The following is a 23503-nucleotide window of genomic DNA, read 5'->3' as shown; positions in this document are numbered from 1 at the left end:
GACTTATAATTCCAAATCTTGAAATGCTTGCAAGCTGACGGCACGCAGAGGAGGGTCTAGTTGCCCTTGGTGATTAGCACCACCATCGCCATGCCGTCTGCAGATTTCACTATGAGTTTGTTTTGATAATGAGCCTTGCAGTGGTTTGTCAGGAGTGTGTAGAGCAGGGGCCCTGAGGACGCAGCCTTGGAGGCCCTTGGCTGGTGTTAAGCACCATGGATGAGGATGTGGTGCTATTGATTCTAACAGACCGTGGCCTATTAGTTAAAAAGTCCAAAATCCAGTTACAGAGAGATGAGGATAATCCAAGTTCAGACAGTTTATTAGGGTGACCAGATTTGAGTTTCTAACAACACATCCCTAGCAGCAGAGTGAACAAGTGAGCAGTTGTGGCTAAGGAGGAAACACGCTAGCTGGGGAACATGCTAAAAGTAAGGGTAGCTGAGTAGTTTTAGTAGTTGCTACGTAGTTTGGTCCGAGCCACGGGTACGAGGCTGTGTGGGTGTTTTTTTTTTGGTTGGTCTGCATGTGCATCCAAACCGTAGGACTGTTTGGTAGTATCCTAAATCTCCATGCCCTACCCAAACTTGGATTTGTATTCTTATTCCCCACACTCCCTGACCATCAACACCTTCCCGAACCAAGGTCTGTATCCTCATCCCACCCCTTCCCTTCTGGCGAGAGAGGTAACTTAGACACCCGCCCAGGTGGTTGAAAGCATGGAGAGGGATGACTCCAGGATGGTGGAACTCACCGTTAAGCCTTGAGGTGCTGTGGGCCCAAATTAACAAAACATTGGTGAAGGGAGTTGCCCACTTGAAAAGATGAGCTGTATACTGCCTACTGCCATTGGCTAGCCAAGTTAGCTGGTGTCTTCTTGTTGATTGCTAGCTGGTAGCTGACTGCTAACCTGCTAGTCCTGTTGCAGTTGGGCTGGGCTTCTAAATATGTTTTGCCTGGTATCTTGGCACATCTTATCTTGTGTAATAATGAATGCAAACAGAGGATGTCTGGTCACTTTAAGCTCATTCAACAGTGTTTGTGGAATGATACCTCACATATCACATATGAATCCTTAGATTCAAGATGTGTAAGAGCCGTTTGGGTCATAGCAGAGATGGCATCAGCTGTGGAGTGGTTCCTCCTGTAGGCATACTGGTGAAGATCCCCTGTCACATCAGTGGACTGTTTCATCTATATCATCACCCTCTCAAAGCACTTTACCACAATTGGGTGTAAGTCCAATTGTGTGATGTGGCTGGACACCATCTGAGTCTTAGGCACCGGGGTGATGATAGAAGTCTTAAGACATGTTGGAACAATGGCCTGAGAAAGTCAGGTGTTAAATATGTCTTGTCGTACCTGTGAGAGCTGATTTTCAGTCACAAATCCCTGTTCTATAAATTGATTGTTTTTGTGTGCAGTTCTCCTCTTCATTCTGCTAGTACTGGGCGTCACGATCCATGTCTGCATCTGTTGTCTGTCTCCAGTTTGTGATACATTTTTGGGGCTCATCTGAGTATAACTGCCAAAATATTTAATCTCACAAGTTCAGTTGACTCTGGTCTGAAGTTTTCCAGATCACCATATACCAGAAAAATAACCCTAAACCGATCCAAACAAACCATGTCATTAGATGATGAATCTCAGAGATGTTTAGGGCCAAAACAATGACTTCTGTTTTGTCTGAGTTTAAGAGTAGAAAATTACTTCTAAGCCTTTGTCTTTAACCCTTTACCATTCTGATGGGTTGCATATGGGATAGCAGTAGCTTTTCAAACCAATCAGACCTCTGTACACTAGTTGCGTTTGAATAAATGCTGCATGCAAAATGTTATTTTTCTGATTTTACTGATAAATAAAAGTTATCATAGGATTGAACACACACGCACACGGGCGAACCTGAGAATCTTGTCCTTTTTTTTTAAATTTCATTTTATTTTTTTAATTTTTTTTAACTATGTGCCAATTTACTTAAGAACAATACCACTTAGAGGGATTCTGATTTTTGTCATAGAGTCTTGGCTTTCAAAAGAGTCCAAGACCATGCATGAACTCCAAAATGTTCATGAACAGCATTCAATTTATTTTGGGTATGTCCTAAGCAGGCATTCTTTTGCAAAAAGGCTGGAATGATAAGAGGTTGAGGTATGCTAGTAGTTCAGCCAGCTGATTAGTTTTGCCTAGTTTAATGGATAAATATAGCTGGGTGTCATCAAGAATACTGGTCCTAGCACAGAACCCTGAGGAACTCCATAACTTAACTCATTGCTGGTATGAACAAGCTGGAATCTGTCTAATATAGTTCCTTTTTTATCTTGGTCACACTTTCAAGTCTCTGTATTGAAATATTGTGAATACTTTATCAGTTTGGGATCTAGTGAATTTGGAGGCCAGGTCAAACATTTTTTGAGTTGTTCCTAAACTTTTGTTGTGTCTGTGTCAGGCTGCATCCTGCTGGGGATGGCTGCTACCACCAAGGAGTGTCATTGCCTGTTAGCGGTCATAATGTTATGCCTGATCGGCGTAAATATAACAAAAATAAAAAACAAGTGAAAAACCTTTTGAAAATGTTTGGCTTTATTTTTTGATTCCTTACTGCAAGGGGCAAAACTGTACATATGGCTGGGCACAGAAAAAAAAAAATCAAAAAAATCAACAAAGGCAACAATGAGTTCTTGGCTTAAGTGTGAAAAATTCCCACACAATATGGAAACATTTGGGAAAAAGGGATAAAGTCTTTCTATACCCAACAAATGCATGATGTCAGTGCAGACGTTCTTTCACAATAAACAAATACAGAGTAATCAAAGGTGATTGTTGCTCCTCAAAAGGAGAATAAACACTCAATTACAGAGATATGAGACGGGACACCTAAAAGCACTCAGATGCAGATTCTGAAATGTTGATTATCACATTGAACACACACACACAAAAGAAAATGTGTTTGGTGCCAGCCAGTTTCACTTGGAATGAGTTCATTAGGAATCACAATGTCGATGTTTGACGAGAAACGGTTCAGTAACCTCTACTGAAAGTACGTCTTAATTCAGAGTTTCTGGTTGTCATGACCCAACACAGAAGAAAAAGACAAAGCAGTCGTTTTTTGTTTTGTTTTTTCATAGGGAAACAAAAATAACAGAATTAGTGACAGAAGGACTCAAAATGATTAAGCTGGAATGCAAAATTCAAACAAACCAGTTCCCTTTAACTGTGTTTCGTTATCCCTGAGAACCTTATTTAGAATGAAAGAAACCAAACTCTTGAATAATAAAACACAAGTTCAGCTACAGATAGGACTTTAAATATTAATAGAGGCCGAAGGATGGGAGTAGAAAACACAGACATTATTTAAAAAAAAAAAAAAAAAAAAAAAACTGGCCCCGGAAAGATGGCTGTGAGAAGTGGGAGAGGGATGTGGAGACATCATGTAATACTTGATTACCTCTCGGACGTATTGTGAAGTCATTGGTTTTAAATAATGAGGGTGGGAATGGGAAAGAAGCAGAGGAAGTCTGCGCCGAGGCGAGGCAGACGGTCCAGAGCGCTGTCACTTACCCACCCCACTCATTGGTGTTCAGTTTAGCAGAAAGTGGTGCATAACAGATTGAGAAACCAAAAACCCTGCATGCCCCAAAAGTGTAAAAGAGATGGTCTGAATTATTCCAGCAACGTGTGAATGCAGACGGGAGCCATGGGCGGAATCCATGATTATTTCATTGGACAGAGGTAAGATTCATGTTTTTGACATTTTTATGATCATCATGCAATATTGAGCCGCTGCACTCTTCTCCCAAACTCATGTAAATGAGCCCTACCCTCAGTAAAACATTAATGAAATCCCATTATGAATAAACAACAGAGGGACGAGGTAAAACGGCACTATACCTGTGAATTATTATTACTCATATTGTGAAATGTATGATAATATGAAGGGTAACGCGCAGTAATATTTGGCTTCTTCTTTTTTTTTGTGTGTCTGGATCACGTCATGAGGGAGCTGTGCCTCTGGTTCCTTTCAACTTGACATTAACACATTTTTATAATTCCACATATTTTGGATTTTAATATCTTTAAGGCCACAGTTTTGAGCAAACAAAATCCTTTTTCTTTCTGAAAAACAACGATGATGTGCAGACCCATACAGAATATTGCCACACACTTCACATTTAACTGCACATATTTATTATTATTTATTTATTTTAAGATGTTAGTGTTAAATGCACATCTGCTCCAAGTGATCTGTGAGAAACCAATATTCTGGATGGCTCTGGAGACGTGATAGGTCTGCACGAGAAACTGGAACCAATAATCAATAATCACCGTGCCTCGTCTCCATGGATACGCGGGTCAGGGTTGATGTGGGTTAGGACCCTCGTGGAGTGATGAACAAGTGCAGCCAGCCTCCACCTTTAACTAAAGATGCCCACTACCAACCAAGCCACCATGGGTGTCAGCCCAGTCCCACAGACCGCCCCCCCACCCCCACTCTCAACACACACACACACACACGGCTAAGCAGGGGTCAGTATTGCATAGATACAGTATAGGGTGTAGGTTTTCACACATAGAGTCACAGTGATTGGGCAAAAAGAAGAAGAAGGAAAAAAAAATAAAGAAATCACTTTTTGTTGTCTGCCCATTAAAATATCCATGGGGGGAAAAAATAAAGAAAGAAAGAAGAAGAAGAAGTCTCAAGTGGTTGGTCTAGAACTCTGTTGGTATTATAACAAACGGGATCACCACGGTATAAAAAATAGCCTTTCGCTGAGGTCATCGAGTCTCCCATGTCAGTGCTGTTAGGGCCATTGTCCGGCTCAAGGGTCACAGTGCGTCCCCCACCCCCACCGTCCCGTCCCGTCCCGTCCCTCCCCTGCACGCCGACCTCAGAGCTCCTCCTTCTTCTTGACAACCTTTTCCTGGTCGCGTCCTCTTAGGCTGCGCATGAAACCAATGAAGCCGGCCTCCTGTCAACACAGAGACGTTGTGAACACATTTATAAGGTGGAACACATTTTTTTCTGAAAAACAGAGAGAAGTAAACACCGCCGCAACATTATGACCACTGACAGGAGAGGTGAATATCACTGACCATATTGTTACAATTCAATGTTCTCCTGGGAAACTCGTGGACCTGGCATTCATTCATGTGGATGTTACTTACACATGTGGTTTATTCACACATGACCAATATGCGAATAAATCACCAAGAAGAAGTTATTCCTGTGTAACTTCCTGCTTTGACCCCAGAAGCTTTTCCTAACTTGTATGAATTAACAGAAACCTAATCTACTGTGAAATAATCTGCAGAAAAGTCCACTTTGTGTTAAACTTTGTCCAAAGGCAAACAGAGAGGTACTGTATCTAAATGCTGTCGAGTAGGATTGGATGGTGTATTGGTTCATGACAAATACTGGTATTATGCTTTCGTTGCAATACGAATTTTTAAGTTGTTTGGGGTTGTTTTAGGGTGACCAGACGTCTCCGATTTCTGGGGACAGTCCCCATTCAGATGACTTGTCCCCCAGGTAAAGCAGACACTGAAAATGTCCCCGATTTTAGCGTTTTATGAATTCCTCCCGTTTATAAAAAAAGAATTGTTGCGCACAGACTACAGTTATTACGGTAGCTGGTCGCACTGTTATTGACATTATAGACATAGCAATTTAAATATGTTTAAATATAAATAAACATTTAATTATTATTATAATTTTTGTCCATCTCCAAGCTGTAAATATCCCCGGATTTCATTTCAGAATGTGTTGTGAAAACCTAATTATGTATGAAAAAAAAAAAAATACCATGATACAGTCAGAATTTAACGTGTGCTGTGGCACCAACTGAGAGGATCACCGTGATCCTAGCATCAGCAAACTTTAATATCACGTCTAATATTCCATACGAGCCTAATAAAGCTCAGCTTACTGCGAACAAATTAAAGAAGGTGATTTTTAATTCCACTTACCCCGCGGTCTCCGTTGTATTTTTCCACAAACTTGCCGTAGTTGTAGTAGTTGAACGTGGGGTAGCCCTCCACCCCTTCCTGCTTACAAATCTCGTGGTTCTGTCCTTTTGTGCAGTCCACAGCAGCATACACAATCTGAGGAGACAAAGACACAAGCAGAGTTAGTGTCATCATAAATCGTTCATGGGTAAAAGCTTCTATATCAGACTTTGATCTACTTTTGGGGGAAATATAATCTTTGATAATAAAACCTTTGCTAACCATAATAAAGTTTAATACATATGCCCGTGGATGGTAAAGCTGAGAAACTCCTTTGATCCTAAAAACCTTCACAAAGCAGGTTTATGTGTGATTTGACTCATGTTTCATTACATGTCCGCCTTTTATCGTTGTTTTATTTTAACAGTGAATTTAAGTCAGACGAGACATTTTTATCGTTCCCGTTCGATTAGTTGCCTCTAAAAGGGTCAGCGTTCTCGAATGAAACTTTATTATAATTGTAGATCAATACAATAAACAATGCACACGGTATATTACTGGGGAAAATAAAGAAATAAACCTGTCTCCTTTTTCCAATCAGAGACCGCTCTTCCAGGTCACAAAAATGACAGACGCTCTTCCTCTAAAGCGTTCAGAGCGAAAACCCAACGATAATCAGTCCTACACGAAAACAACAAGGGAGATTTATGCTGCGTGTCTGCCGCATCGATTAGTGACAAGACGTCCCAATGAGCCGTAAATGCCGCCGCCTCTGTGATACATGGCTCACTCGGCATGTCCACTTGGACGGCTGAAATGTCACCTTCTCTCAGGGTGCTGAGCGCCGCGCGTTGAACGTGTCACCGTCGAATAATCGCTCCCCGTCTGCTCCGGCTGAACGTGGAAATGACAGATGTGTTGGGGAAGGGAAAAACATTTGACACTTTCCTCTGCACATCCTAGTGAGAAGGGCCCCTATAAACGTGTCCTTATTATGGACATGTAGCTTGTTGTTAGCGCAAATGCTCAAATTATAAGAATCTGCATTTTGACGTCGAGTTTTGGCAACGTAAGGAAGAAACAGAATGCAAATACAGAGACACTGGTCTTCTGTGGTTGGTTAATCGAGTGTCTTAAAAAAGGCCTCGGTTGCTGCGTTTCCATTCCCCCTAGAAAAAATCCCAACAGAGACTCCACGTCATACGCAAACTCTGTGTCCTCTCTGTAGCCCCCCACCTTCTGTCACTATTATAGAAGAACCCTGCTTTTACAACATGCTGTCCATCACCAACAGGAACAAACTGGCAAAAATTACACACACACACACACAATAATCCCACCCCCAACCTCAGCGAGCTCGACCTCAGAGCAGTCACACGCCTGGCACGGACAATAACAAATGACCTCACTCACCCTCTCCACCCACACTTCACACTGCTGCCGTCTGGTCGCAGGTACAGGACTCTGAGGAGGTGACGGGCTCGCTTCAACAAAAGCTTTGTCCCGTCTGCCATGTCGGCACTCAACAACCTCCCCCTCCATAGCCCTGTATGGACCCAGCCCTCCTGAGTGTGTTAAGTGTTGTTTTTGTTTTTTTTTGATTATGTATTCATGTGGTTCAATGTTGGTGATGTCTACATGTTGTTTTCTATGTTGCTTGTGACAGAGTGTGAAAATGAATTTCCCTCATGGGACAATAAAGGCATATCTATCTATCTAAATGTGTAAAACCTAAATATTGCAATAAAAACTGGTAATGGAAACACCTACATTTCGAAAAACCTCTGAAGTATCTAAAGCCAAAACATTTTTACGCTCTCATGAGGTGTTTTTTTCAGATGTATTGATATAAAAGTGTAACAATTTTTTTTTGCATTTCCCCGTTATCGCCGCCACCGGAGATGTTGCAGGGGGTCACATGATCAGTCCATCTTCCTCAAAGTGACAAGAATTTGAGAGAATGATAGGATATCGTGAGATGAGACTTTACCATGCGGCAGCCTCCAGGTTTGAGCAATGAAGCCTGTGCACAAGTGCAAAAAATTGCAGTTCATCAAGTGGCCACTAGAGGCTCCAAAAGGGAGCAAATCCCCATAGACCCCCATGTTAAAAAGCCCAACTCAACAGCATTATTAAATGCGTTTACAGCCTGGTTCAAAAAATGGTTTTAGTGACAACTGTACGGGAGGTGATTTTTTTTCCTAACTCTTTTTCTGTTTACTTTTTATTAAGGTTTAAAATTCTACACGATTAAGGGCGTTCCCGCTTTGAGTGACAGGTGGTAGCCTGAGCTAACAGGTAGCGGAGGGTTGGGTGGGCGGGACTCAACATCCAGGCTGCTTTAGCTCCGCCCCAGCATGACCTCACGTCCATATTTGAAGCATATTTGAGCGAGTAAAACTCATCCAACATGGCGCAAAACACCTTTCAATGGAAACACGTACAAAAAACACCATTGTACTTGATAAAAATTTCAGAAATATCGCTTTTATTGTGGGGGTTCAGACTTTCTGCAAGCTGTGCATATTTAGGTGTTTAACGTGTGTAAAGGCAAAGTAGTAAAAAGAAATTTAGCTGATAAAATCATCCTATTCTTCATCAGGCCAGGTTATTTACCAAAAAGTGCAGTTTGCAGCGTTAAACCAGCTCTAAGCTGGAGACACACCGAGCACCAAGCAGCAGGGGAGACAGTTGCAGCAGCTTAGGGCATATTTAATTACAGCCTCCATCCAACTGCTCATCTATGCGCAATCAATCAGCGTTGCCGTGATTTGACAGACGAAAATGAAGTCGTAGAGCTGTTGTTCTTCAAAGGTCCGCAGCCAATTCCGTTATTGATCCATCTTCAAGTGACAGAGGACCGCACATTACGTTATTGATTGGACGGCAAGATTTTTAGAGGAGCGGCATATTACGAGTTGGCCTGGTTTCAATACGAGCGGCGTGGAGAGGAGAGGAGAGCAGAGCGGTAATCAAACCGTACTGACACACTCGAGAGCTCGTTCTGAGCTCGCAACAATGCATTTATGTCTGCACCAAGCTGAAGAGGTGATGTAAAACATGCTCCATTTATGGTTTATGTGTTACTGAGGCTAATATAATGCACAGAAAGCAAGGAAGTCAATCTGCTCCCTGTCCTTGGAGCGATGCAGCACGTTTCGAGCATGTTACCACCTCCAGTCAGTGGTGGAGCAGAGTGACAACGTCGACCCTCGTATTGCATCACCACACGCACGTGTTCCTCTTCAAACCCGTGAACAGGAAAAAACAGCTCCACAGCGTAACGGGAGGTCAAAAGCTCCGCAGGGAACCTTTAATCATTGATTGCTTTCCAAGAAGTGACAGGTTCTAGGAAGCTGTAAGTCTGCTTTTAATGGAGGTATTTAAGTGCACTCACTCTAACTGCTGTATGCACAAAATACAGTGGATGAGAGGACTCCCAATCAATTCGTGATCGATGATAAATGGCGTTGATTTGGAAAAATTCCAGAGTGCTATGGTCAAGCTCGGTCAAAATCCATCTGATCAACAGGTCAGAGCCAAGAGGATTTTTTTTTTTTTTCCAGTAAATCTCAGATGAAGCTGTGTTCTTAGTACAGTGACAGCTCTCCAGTCAGTGCCACCATTGAGTTTTAATTGTTTGTGTCTTCAAAGCCGCAGCTAAGCTCCTGTTTGTCTTTGGTAAATGAGGCAAGGGCAGCTAATAGACTGTGATCAACGGCGTCTTGGTGCAATACACTGGGGCTCGGCTTTATAAACAGAGAGCGCTGCCAAGTAAACACATGCCCACTTTGCAGATTTACTCCCGTTCAAACAGAACTGTTCGGTGGCCCCGCCGCAGGGACGACAGGCGGGATGGAGATCTCAGATGTGTGCACTTAAATCACTTTCACAGATACGTGGGTTCCCCCCGGGTTACACAGATTTGAGGAAGTTTCATCATAAGGATCCTGAGCCGAACCCCACAGCTGAGCGGCGCAGCAACGAAAAACTGCTTGAAGGTGCAGCAGTCTCTTAAAAAAAAAAAAAAAAAAAAAAAACTCTTCTGACGGTTCAAACACTCCACAAAGTGAATATTATAATAGGTGGTCTTGAATATTTCATTCCTCTTTTATTTGTTGTCACTTGTAGTTACTGCTGTTATCAACAAATTATAATAGTCACACTAATGATAGTTAAGCTAAATGTCACGGTGTTCTGGAGGCAGGAAGACGACAAAGGGTTTTAATGCAGAATTCAGACAATACTTTGTCTTTTTTCATCAATAAGGTCAAATTAATTCTATATAATTTTATTTTCTATAGAGCGTCAGATCACAGCAGAAGTCATTTAAGGTGAGCTTTCCAACACAACGGGTCTACATTTCAAAATCAACCGCTGTCGAAATGAAACGATCATTGTCTTGTTTTGTAGATGGAGTTTTTGATGAACAATACCAGGAGGTGCTTAACACACAACACAATTTCGGCTATTGTCTGATAACGTTTTTTTCCAGAAATGTCTCTCCAGACGTGACAATAAATAATACAATACTTTTATCAGTGGCTCATAGGCTCAGTCACTATCATGTTACCTCATCTGATGATACATAGTGATTTAACCAGCCATTTATTATCATTATTATTATATCTGTTCAGTGTAAAGAGTGTTGTAGATGGGGACACAGGATGTTGAATCCCGTCTTGAAAAGGAAACATGTGAAATGGTTCAGCTCAGGAACTGACATGTTACCATCTTTAAACAGGACCAAGCTCATCACTTCCCACGGTAAAGAGATGTCTCTGCAGTATTTTCTTCTTCTGATTTATATTATATACATTTTTTAGTAACAATCTGCAGTGTAAGACAAGAAACAATAGAAGGAGGAGATCAGGAGGAAACTTAGAAGCTATGTTCAAATTAAAAAGATTATTATTATACAGAACCATAAACTTAGTGAGAGGTCAGAGGTCCTTGGGTGCACGACTAAGATCTGGTACGTTGCCCCTGGAGACTGAAGTGGGAGGATATGAGTGTTTCATAAAGCAGCGTATGAGTGCTGCTGAGGATGAACTTCACTGTTACACAACGAACTGAGGACGTCCTTGTTTTAAAAGTTCAAAGGAAGAATCATGATTCATTTCGGATGTCTGAGACTTATGTTTTAACTAGATTTATCATAAAAGCAGAAAACACTGTGTCCCACATAAATATACAATTTTCTATTATGTTTTTGTATATTCTGGAGGATTTCTGTGTATGTCTGCATGTCTTTTTGATGTTGTATGATTTTTTTCTTTTTTTTTTGCTTGCCATCTTTGAATTGTCTTTGGTTGATTAGATATTTTTTATGCATTTTTATGTATTTTAGGGAGGCAGAAAACCTTACCTTTCTTTCAGCACTTCACTAGCCAAGACCTGTCATCTGAGCCTCATGTGTTCTGGCCGAGATCCTGTTCTGACCCTGTTCCCAGACCCACAGTGCTGTTTATGTCAGGTATGTATAGGTTTACGGCAGTTAGCCACCCTACTGTTGCACATGTTTTATATATATATATATATATATATATATATATTTGAACCTCTGCATTATTTGATTAGCTTAATATTGAATGCAGAATGATGATAATAATAATAATAATTCTAATAAGTATATTTATAATTTGCACTAGGCCGGATTTAATATAGAACACATATAGTAGGTAGGGGGGACCCTACTTAATGTCTCCATCAGTCTGGGGGTCCTTGGCCTCAAAAACGTTGAAGACCTCTGGGTAATATGTATATTGTATAGTGTCTTGGCACAATAATGTGCATGACACTTAATAAATAAATCAGTCAATCAAATCATATCTACACATGCTTTATTGTCTTATATATGTTTGAAAGACAAGTGTCTTAATCTATGAAAATCAACTGTTCCGTTACCTGTAATCAAATGATAATGTATCTGTTTTTTAGTTGGATACTTTTTCATTTTGCTTGAACGATCCTTCAGTCCTAACGTTCCTTCAGTCGAAGCTGACGTTCAGAATATTTCCATGTGTTGAGGTTTACAGTTATCGAGAACTGTTACAGGGGATTGCCTCAGAAAAATGGATGAATAGTTGTTGTGGAGGACACATCACAGTTTCAGACCATCTGACAATGATTTTGTAAAATTCCAAAGAAATGAGAGAGCAGCGAGGTTGAGTGAGAGCTCCGCTGGAAGAATAAGTATTTAATGTTAAACATCTTGATCAGACTTTACAATCATACGGCGCCATTTTTTTTTTTTTTTTTTTTACTTTTACATGATAAACTGTAGCTGCAAGTGTTGCCAGACATGTACCCAGAATTTGTGTGTGTGAGAGGGAGAGCAAGTGAGTCACACAGTTAAGGAGGCTTGGAAGTAAGCCCTGCAGTCATAGGGTATTAACTCTGGAAGAGCAAGAGCGGGAGGGCGTCCGGACACGAGTCTCGCAGGGAAAAGGAATGAGAGGGGAGTGGAGATGATGGAGGGCGAGTGTGTCCCGTTGTGACTGCATGAATCTCTAATAACCCCAAAGCCCCCAACGTGCAGAAGATTTAAGAAGACTGCGCTGGCTTTGGGTAAGTGGTCAAACTTATGACTGACACTTAAAATGAAATGTTTTAGTAAAATCACTCTGAAGGAAACTGCGCTAATCTCGATTTCATATTTCACGAAGCAAAGTTTTTAACTGTCTGGCGAAAAAAAAAAGAAAGAATGTGTGCGGAATACAAAGGGTGAAATCACGGAGATGAAATATCATGACATTTGAGTAAGCTGCCGACATTACTGTTATCAAGATGCAATAACCTCTATATTTTATGTATATATTAGAGAATTTTATAAGTCTCTGCCTGGCAGTCTCTTATAAAACTGAGGCAGATATGATTCTAAAATGTTTCTCCTAAAATGCAGAGAAGTTGTGTTTGTGTAGATGCAGCCTTAGTTCTTGTTATGTGTCGTGAAATACACGACATAACCAAACTAAAACCAAACACCTGCTATCCCAAAGAATACATCAATTAGCATCACGCTGCAGGCGGCAAGTAAAGTTAACTTCCACGTTTGTCCAGATAACACCTCAATATTCCCTACTCCATCAGCCACAACATTATGACCATCTACAGGAGATATTTACTTCTCCCGACCATTGACCATCTAGTGACAGTTCACTGCACTACTGTGAAACTATTTGTATGAGTGTTACTTAGACAAGTACCACCCACCTAGATCAGATCAGACCAGACCAGACCAGACCAGACACCCCCACCCCATAGCAATGACACTGCTTGATGGTAGCAGCCATCCCCAGCTGAATGCAGTTTATGTAGAACTAAAAATCCACCCCTCAACCCATAGGACCCAAAGGCTTCCACGAACAACATTCTGTTTCCAGACACCACAGGACACCCTCAGAAGGCCCATGTCCACTCACCGATGAGTCACAACTGTTATTAAGTATCCTATTTTTAAGGAATTTAATAAAAGTGTTATTTTTTTTTTTTTACCAAATTAGTGGATATTTCCTCGGGGTGTTTCCGAGATATCAAGTTCACCATTCCACTAACAGACCAAAGCCACACTGACCTTGACCACCACTGACCACCAGACGCTAATCAGTTCATTCTTAAGCCCAAAAGAACATTTTTGCCAAATTCTAAAAAATTCCTTCCAGGCGCGTCTGAGATATCAGATTAACAAGAATTGGGCGGACAAGAGGAAAACACAATGTCTCTAGTTGGGGTTGTAGCTGGCCTCCGTGCACAAAAACACACACAGCGTGAAAGATGGAGCTTGATGGAAAGTATAACACAGGTTAACAATTCTGTCCATTCTTCCTGCCTTTGACTAAATACAATCCAGCCTGGCCAGTGCACAAAGAGATAAAATCCAGATTGAGCCTCTCTAGGTGATGATGGAAAGCTAGTATAGTTACATGCACATCAGCTTGAGCTGGACAGATGTAATGATATTGGTTAACAGGTGCATGCAACTGCACATGTTGCTGCCCTCCAATGGGGTTGTGTTTACAATGTTCAGAAGAAAAAAAAAACATGAACGGCGCCCTCTTGTGATATTAAGCACCTCACACATGCAGATATTTTGCTAAGGTCCAAGTTTTTTGATGTTTTTATATATATATATATATATATATATATATATATATATATATATATATATATATATATACATATTTTTTATTATATTAAATAAATGCCATATATAAATATGCCTGAGGTAAATGTTGCGCCATCATCCATTCATTAAACCCACAACGCCATCAGAACGTCAACTGTTACAACAGTTCTGGATACACAACTTTACAAGCATCGTAAGACAACGCAGCACTAACCTTGCGGTCCTCTTTGAAGAGATCTGCTGCTGTGGTGAAGTGGGGGACGGCATTTTTACAGTGCGGACACCCTGGAAGAGGAGAAAACACATATGGGATGTTTCACATTTTACTCCACAACATCTCATCTTCATGCTATGGAACAGAACATGAACAGATTATGTGCACATCCTTCAGTTAACAACAGTGAAATGAGTTTTACAAGGTCACCTGATTTTATGAGACTGTATATCTCTTTATTGGATATGATGAAACACAACCTTCCTGGTTCAATCATCCACACACAGTATATCAAATATATATAAATCACAACAACACACTCCCTTCTTCACCTGTTCACCCAGCTGACCCAGGTTTATGGTCCAAATCTGAGATGGAAGAAAAATGTTTCATTCATCGCGCTAATAAGAGAAGGTAATTTTTTATTACCTTCGCTTGCAATCAAACAGCATAATTGGTGTTATTCATTCTGTCTATTTCTGAAGAAATTCGACATTCAGTGCAGATACTCCCCATTTGTTTTGTTCTTTCCTAACTAAAGTCAAGTACCGGGCTCCTCTCTCCTGCTCATTGCAATCAAACTGCTGGAAACAAGAGAGGTGCTAAAGGAAATAACACCTCTTGTGGTGACAAACAGATTTCCCAAGAAGAAAAAAAAAGGAGCTTGACAGCAGGCGGCTGAATACAAGCTTTCATGTGCAACGTTAGGGTTTAATAAGAAACTAATCAGCCCCAAACAAAGAGTTGTTAATTAACATTATTATTAAGAAAGAATGTGTGCTTTTATTTTTTTTTTTTTTGAAGTAGAACTTTTTTTGTCAGAAGACATCTGTCGCCACTTTCCAACGCATTCACCAGTTTGAGATATCGTGGGCTTATTATGGTCTGTATGGTATAGAGGTAGTTCGTGGATACCATTATTTCTAGATAAACCTTCAGATTTTTTATACACATGTCCAAAATCTGTGTATATACCCAAACTTTTGAACATCTCAGTCCGCTGCTACCAAGCCTCAACTCTTCTGGTTTTTACTGGCTACAGGGATTTGTTCCAATTCAATTACAAGAGCTTTATTGAAGTGGAACAGTGACGTTGGGAGATAAGGCCTGGATTGGTTTTCAGGCTCATCCCAAAGGTGATGGATGAGGATAATTTCCCACCAAACCGGGAAGATAATTCCTGTACGGAGGTAACTTCCTGCATTCAGCCATCATCATGTTAAAAGAGATTTAACCAAACTACTGCAAAGTTCACATACAGTTTACAATATTTCTGTATGCTACAACATTAAAATTCAGTCAATACCCACAGTGCCCTAGCTGCCTCTTCCTGTGTTTGTTCACTGCACGGTTTTGTAAATGGTAATAAACACTAAGTGAGTCCATGGGACACTTTTCCAGCCAACCAGCAGCAGCAGAGTCGTGAATGTTGATGTGTGGAGGTGGGATACTGGTGGTGGATCTCTGTGTGTGTAAGCACTCAAGTCATGTAATGATTTGCTATTTACATTACCTGCCGTGTTGTCGTTAGCGCTTTCTCTTGTTAATGTCATCACATTTGCATCCGCAAATTAAATGAACATAAAGTGTAGATGCTATAGAAAAAAAAGGGCTTAAGCCATTATGTCGTGGTGCCCATGGAAATGCAAAGTGAGAGAACAAACGAAAAAGTCAAATCGATATATTTGTTGTTATTATTCTTTGCCTTCAAACCAGCCTCAATCCTTATAGGTACACCTGCACAAAGTCAGGGATTTTGTAGGATTGTAGACACAGTGTTTGGCCAAGGAAACTCAGTACGCTTGATGTGTTTTAATAGATTAAACACATCAAGCGTATTTCACTTTGAAATCAGACGACGTCCAGCAGTGTCACCCACTCAGAACTGGCAGAAACCAGCGGGACCCAGGTTCACCCATCTACTGTCTGAACAAGTCTGGCTAGAAGTGGTCTTCATGGAAGAGCTGCAGCCAAAAATCCATCCCTCTGACATGGAAACAAGGCCAAGAGACTCAACTATGCAAGAAAGCAAAGGAACTGGGGACAGAAAATGGCACCAGGCGATCTGGACTGATGAGTCTGTAACAGTAAGGCAGTTTGTTCACTGAAGGACTGGAGAGAGCTACAATAATAAATGTCTACGAGCAACAGTGAAGCATGGTGGAGGCTCCTGGCAAGTTTGAAGCTGCATTTCTGCAAAGCAGCTTGAGATTTGGTCAAGATTATTGGCGTCCTAAATGCTGAGAAATACAGGAAGATATTTATCCATCAAGGAGGAATATGACGGCCCCAAATTTATTCTGCAGCAGGACAAAGAACTCAAACATACAGACAAGGTCATTAAGAACTATCTTCAGAGGAAAGAAGAACAAGAAGTCCTGGAAGTGATGGCATGGCGCCCACAGAAGATCTGATCTCAACATCATGGAGTGTGTCTGGGGTTATATGAAGAGACAGAAGGATTTGAGGAAGCCTACATCCACAGAAGATCTGTGGTTAGTTCCCCAAGAATGTTTGGAACAACCTACCAGCCGAGTTCCTTCAAGAACTGTGTTCAAGTAGAAGAACTGATGCTGTCTGGAAGGCAAAGGGTGGTCACACCAGATTTCCATTTGATTTAGATTTCTCTTCCGTTCATTCACTGCATTTTATTAATCGATGAAAATTAACTATTAACACCTCCATTATTGAAAGGATTCTTAGTTTACAGCATTTTTTCCACACCTGCCTAAAATATTTAGACAGTATTGTACATAAATAGTTGCTACAGTGTTAAAATCTCCATCCATCTTTGTTTTTTATTTTTATTTTAAGAAAAATTGTTGCAACTTTGGAAAAATAGCGTGGCCTCTGTAAGAAAGATAGTAGTGTTGAGTTTTTGCTGTTGATGTTGTGCATGGCTGTGGAAGTGTGCTGCTGAACTGAGGGCATGTTGTTTTGACGTCTGTTCTGGAGCTGCTGCAGATGATAGTCTAACAACTAAAATATTTTTTCAATGCGACGTACCGGCCCATCGTATTTGATGTATTGGGAACCCCTACAGTGTGCAGATCGTTGAACAGAAAACAATCAGCATTATATATTCTAAAGTATCATCAATACGTACAAAACAAAACATATCCAGCTAAAATGTTGACATTAGCTATACGACCGAGACTTTGACCATGAGGCATTCACACACATGAACACAATAACCCTAAAATAAACCGTCTTCACAGACGAAAAGTGCAACCTCATATTTACTTTTCAGAGCTGCCTCCCTAAGAGAGCATTCAGTACACCTCTGAAAACCATTTCCTCCTGAAGTATCGTTTTAGAATTTGACATTAAATGGCTTGAAACCGTTGAATGTTCAGCTGCAATCCTGAAGTATCAAAAACACAGCAGTGTGCCACATTTTACTGGAAGATGATAAGAGCAAGCTGACCAAAGAGGTCACTACTTAGAGGTTGCCTAAGACTGGAAAGTAAAAAAATAAAATAAATAAAAGACATGGCTTCACATCACATAGGCTAAGTACAGGAATATTTCACATTCTGTAGCTCCGATGGTTTAAACCATGTAGAAAATGGTAAAAAAGGAAGGTCTGCTGCTCATAATGAGTCCTTCCATTCTCATTTCCCTTCTCCACCTGCACATTTTCACTCATCTTCCTCATAATTACCCCTACAGACAGAGAGGGAATTAGAGCGAGGAGCAGACAGATGAATACAAAGTAACTGCCAGGTAGATGTACGGTAACAGCCTTGATTCCTGAGTCTGTCCATTGCTCATTGAAATGTGCAAACTATAGAAGAAAAGAGTTTATAGTTTAACGGTACATGCACCAAGGTGTTTTGTTTGGACCTGACCAATTAATAGGGATTTAGCAAATTATGTAATGCTTTAGTTTAAATCGATCTGCCACAACGTTATGACCACTCAGTGCATTTACATGCAAAGCTTAATCGAGCTAAGCTCGAAATTCGAATTCTGAATGTGGCCCTTGTCCCAGTTTACATGCAATGGAAAAAATCGAACTGATAGGAACATGTCCTCCAAAAAAAGTGGGTTAATACGACCCCCTTTCCGTGGACCTATTAGGGTCATATAATAACAACTGGAGTTTTCATGCAGCAGACTGGCATTTCAAACAACAACATGGACAATACTTCAGCTTTTTTAAAATCTCTAACGTAATGTGTGCACTTCTTATGGTGCAGATAAGATGGCGCTATGCCTCAGGTGGTTCTTCTACCAGCTCTGTTTACCTTCTTCTCCTGTAACCGGTTTTCTTGCATGTTTTTGTTTCATACGGCAGCGCAGTGGTTGTGGAGCATGCGCGTGCACACGCGTTGTCCAGTTAAAGTCAGATTAAGGTGTATGCATGCCGGGGAAAATCGTTTTCCAATCGCATTATCTGTGTGTCTTCGTCGGACAAGAAAAACTCTGATTTTAGTCCGAGTAACGTGTTTACATGCACTTAAGTTATCCAGTTAAAGTCGGATTAAGACAGTAATTAGTGTTTTTTCACGTGCATGTAAACGTAACTGACTGGAGAAGTGAATAACATCGACCATCTTGTGACATTTCAGTGTTCTGCTGGGAAATGTTTGGACCTGACAATCTTTCATGTGGATGTTATTTAGAGATTTACCACAGACCTACACAATATTAGGAAAGTGGACATGATGTTATGACAGATCAGTGCAAGCATTCATAAGTGTTTTTTATCAGATTAGTATCGCCTGGCGCCAAGAAAGACTGTAGGATGTTAGAGTTTAACTTTAGTTTAAGTTCAATTATGCAGATTAGAGGCTAAAAGTTAATGGCCCTTATTAAAAAAAAATAAATAAAAAAAACACTGATTGTTCCGTCTAAAGCGTTTCTAGCCTTCATCTCTTACAAACCATCTGTCTCTCATCAAATGCTCTATTAGCACAAGCTCGCTCTCTAATAAGACACCAGTGGGCAGGGTGCAGATGGGGCGGGCAGGGTGCAGATGGAGCGGGCAAGGTGGGAGGGCAGCAGGTTGACGCTGCCCGATGTGCATCTGGAGCATCTCTTTGTAGAAGGAATCAACAAAGGACCCGACACAGGAAGCAACCTGACTGCAGCGCCCCGTCTGGCTTTGAAGCTCTCATCAGAAACAAAGGGCAAAAAACAGGGACAGAGGTGCGTGTGTGTGTGTGTGTGTTTACGTGAGTACAGATAATTAAGGGAGTTTGGCAAACTGTATTCTGTCCGTGCTTTTGTTTTTCGTTTTTTTGAGAATGTAACCTCAGACTTCAAAACACTGGATCTGTACCATTTCCACACAAATTCTCTTTTAGACCCCACCTTACTCCTCATTGGATGCTTATTTAAATGCACCCAGATGTGCAGAGGAATTCAGATTTTGGAATATATGTTTATTCATACACTTTATGTCAAAAAGCTTATTCTTTCCAGGACACGCTTGGTATATTTTGCTATTCCTCCATTCTTAACTATAGCGTCATCTGAAATATGAGGTGGAAGAGTGAAATCTTTTTTTCTTCTTCTTTTAACTTCCTCAAATCTATTCTCGGGGATCTGAATCATTACTGGCTCTCCCTGAGGCTTAGGTGGGGTTTATATACCGTGCAACGAAGGAGCTTGGCGAAAAGCTCACAGTTACGTATCCACCCTGGTTTAAACGCAGGATGTGATCACACCAAGTCCAGAGGAGCAGAGCTGTGAACGTACGTGGTTCCAACAACAAAAACACATGAAATTCAAGTGCAGTTACTCCAGATATTTCACAGACGCTTTGTTAACACGTGTTCCAGCAGAGCTGACGTGAGTTACTAAACGACTCTTACATGGAGCGTAGAACATGACCAGACCGTGCCTCTTCTTCTTCAGCGCCTCTCGGAAATCTTCCGATCCAAGATGGCTGACGCTGGAGGGCTTGTCCTCCCAAGACTGCTCAGGTGGGGGCGGAGCCTGGGGACTGCAGACATGAAACAGAGGAGAGATAAACTTAAAAGATAAAACTCTGAGATTTTCTCTGCTCCCCTCCAGAGAGAGGGATAAAACTGAATAAATGTATGACTTCAGACTATAAAACGGGTGGACAAAGATGGAAAGTCGTGGGAGCCTGATAGGTGATACGTGTACGTGTGCGGCAAACACTTAATCACTTCAAATTATGGTGCAAACGTTAGCTAACGACTGAGCTAGAGTTACGTTACTGTAACGAGTTTTTTTAACATTTATTAATTTAACATGAGGGAATGATAACATATGTCATATATTAAATGCTAGCAACGCAAAATAAACACTGACTGGGGGTTTGTTTTCAGCCAAATGGGGGCGTGGCCTAAGTTAATACATCTATAGAGGGAAGGAAAAATATTTCAGGGTCAATATATAATTGAGGTACTTTTGAAGTCCATGGGATATATCTTTTATATATTTTTATTAAAAGTAAAAAAAAAATATTTTTAATGTTCATCATGATCATGTCTCTACAAAACGCATAATTATTTATTAAGGAAACAATCAGTTATTAATAAAAAATTACTACATATCACTAAAATGTCGTCACAATTTAACAACCATCTTCTAATTAGCTAAACAATAATAAAATGAGCTTTGTTTTGATTGTGTTCTTTTTGTTAAGTTGGGATAATCATGGGATAATCCAAATCACATGACCTGCTCCAAGGTTTGTTCTCCCTCCTCTTTATTAGTTATTTAATATTAAGTGTGGATTCATCACATGTCAACAGTGTTACTACAATATATTTATAAATAACTTTCAATTTCAATTTACTCAACTGTATATATAATATTTAAAAGAATCTCTGTAAAAATGCCATGTGGTGACTGGTTATATGTTGGTTGCAGGCCTGAAAACAGTCAAAATGTGATCAATTACAGTAAACTCAAAAGTCCCACAGTTGTTATGATTATTTTTTTTAAGAGCAACATGTGACTGCTGGTGATTTAATGGAAGTCTTGGTTTAATGGAATGCATCTTCTCATTCTTTCGTTTCACTGAGCTTTGTGCAGCTTTAACAGTTGAGGCTAAAATGTCAGGATTTAAGCTTGTGTAAAGTTTGCTCGGGCTCAGTTTCTTGGACAGACTTAAAGAAGTCATGGAGCTGCCTGTTGTAAATGTGTGTGTGAGAGAGAAAGAGAGAGACTCACTTGTGCATGAACTCGATGATCTTGTCTTTGCTTCGGAGATGTGGCAGCGTGTACTTCTCCTCACCTTTCTCAAAATACTTAACGGTCGGGAAACCAGAGATCTTGAAGCGATCCCCCACGGCTTTGTGCACCGTGGCATCCACCGCTGCCAACACGCCCGGACTCTGCAGACAAGTAACAGCAGAAGTTTAAGTCAGGCGAGGCTTGGGTCAAATAATAACTATGCAGCGATATCTACAGTTAAACTACGGAAAGTGCTTCACGCTGACACCGTCCTCAGACTATAGAAACAAGCGCACCTCTCATGTGTGTATAAAAAGCTCGGCATTAGTAACACCCGCAGAGAAGCGAGGAGAAGAAAGATAAATATTATGCTGGGTCTTAAGAGCTCATGGTGAGAGTGGCTCCCGTCCATCCACATTAGATAATGGCCAGGCTTTTCCCATTGACCTCCAGCGCCGGGCAGGAAGCCACGAGGACAAGGTCCAAGTGTCGGGCCGGGGGGACGATCGCGGATGAGATAATTGCTACAGTAATTCCGGCTGGAGCTTTAGAGGCCCTGCCCCTGGCTGAGGAGTGTTAGATTACCGCAGAGGACCGAATGGTGGAGAGGTGAGGTGAGGAACGCACCGGACTAATCAGAAACACATCCAGAGCCGCGCTGCTGCTGTTGGACAAACCGACAAAGCGTTTTCAGCTACGACGGCCAACGGCCTTCAGGCCAGGAGGGAGGAGGAGGAGGAGGAGGAGGAGGAGGAGGAAGGGTTATTATAATCTGCTAACGAGGCCGCGTTCATTAGTGCGTGACGTACGAAACGCACAGGCCTGTGGGTACACTGTAACACACATGTAAACACAAGCAAAGGTCGTGACACTCACATCGGCGCCCTTGTTGAGTATTTCTGCAGCTTCATCATACTCTGGCTTCATCTTCTTGCAGTGGCCGCACCCTGAAGAGTTTAAGTGACACACGAGAGTCAAACAAATGATGAATGTCTCAGACACAGGACACAAACATTTTAAAAAATATCAGCCTGGTTCACTACGGAAGCCCTAAGCGGCCAAGTGATCACATATAGTTTTTCTCCATTTTTATGTGATAACGAGTTAAATTCCTCTGTTTTCTCGAGATCTCAATGTATTTAATTCAAGAGTTCCGTCATGCTGACTGATGGATGCAATTAACACTATAATGCAGTAAAATAACAGACTAATGTAGTGATAGTGGTCGAATGTAAGGTGAGGCAAGTTTGTTTTCCTAAAATAATGAGATGATTTACTCATTATCACAAGAAAATGGAGGAAACAATATGTAGGAATGTATGGCCACTTAGGGCTTCCGTAGTTCTCAGCTCAACTCAAAAATGAACATTTTTGATTATATCAATTCTGAAAAATACACATTGACTGAAGCAGTTCATTTATCACAGTATACAGAAACTAAAAATGAAGATACAACAAAATGGCAAAACATGACAAATGTCCCTCTATAAAATATTTACTATATGCACTAAAACTTCAATTCATCTAATGAATCAGCTCCGTGGAACGTGAAGAGCCAACATCAGCATTTCCTGATTAAGACATCACCTTGCAGACGTTTATCTCCTTAAAAAAATAAAAGATAAAATAATAATGGTACAGTGTATTCCTGAGGAAATGACTTCCACTAGGAGACTTTATGTTGCAATCTTTGCACAGCGTTACGTCCTCGGAGCTGTCTCGTTGAATCAGTATGTCAACAGCTGTAATTCTCTGGTGTCTTGCTGCTTCAACGGGGTTCGTCAGAGAGTTTACCGCTGCCATGCTGAGGCTGAAAACTGTAAATGAGACAAGAGTCTGCTCTGTTTACAAGGACGGTTAAGTCACGTCTGATTACTTACTACATGTCCCACCCCACGGGCATCTGTGTGTGTTTGTGCCTGAGTAAGCGTGGTACGCACAAACCCAGGGAGACAAACAGAAGGGAAATAACTGGTAGAGGTGTGGAACTGGGGGATATAGTGTAAGTCAACTACTAATGGTGCAGAGATCACAGGGGGTGCAGCAAAACTTGTCTGATC

At 41.0% G+C, this 23503-nt stretch overlaps 1 protein-coding gene across 2 annotated transcripts in view; it reads right to left on the bottom strand.

The window, feature by feature from the left end:
* Positions 1 to 2558: 2558 nt before the first annotated feature.
* The window catches only part of pdia5 (protein disulfide isomerase family A, member 5), a 66419-nt gene continuing 45474 nt past the window's right edge, over positions 2559 to 23503 (bottom strand). For both annotated transcript variants that reach the window (XM_047600689.1, XM_047600690.1), the window contains 6 exons: positions 22320 to 22390; positions 21441 to 21604; positions 20108 to 20238; positions 14286 to 14356; positions 5965 to 6099; positions 2559 to 4967 (listed from right to left, as the gene is read on the bottom strand). In XM_047600689.1, the coding sequence (XP_047456645.1) occupies positions 4887 to 4967; positions 5965 to 6099; positions 14286 to 14356; positions 20108 to 20238; positions 21441 to 21604; positions 22320 to 22390 (653 nt within the window). In that variant the 3' untranslated portion in view covers positions 2559 to 4886. The remainder of the gene's footprint in view (positions 4968 to 5964; positions 6100 to 14285; positions 14357 to 20107; positions 20239 to 21440; positions 21605 to 22319; positions 22391 to 23503) is intronic.

Source organism: Mugil cephalus, chromosome 12, assembly GCF_022458985.1.
Source record: "Mugil cephalus isolate CIBA_MC_2020 chromosome 12, CIBA_Mcephalus_1.1, whole genome shotgun sequence".
NCBI lineage: Eukaryota > Metazoa > Chordata > Actinopteri > Mugiliformes > Mugilidae > Mugil > Mugil cephalus.
Note: the sequence above shows the minus strand (reverse complement) of the source record. Positions and strands in the feature narration are given on the sequence as shown.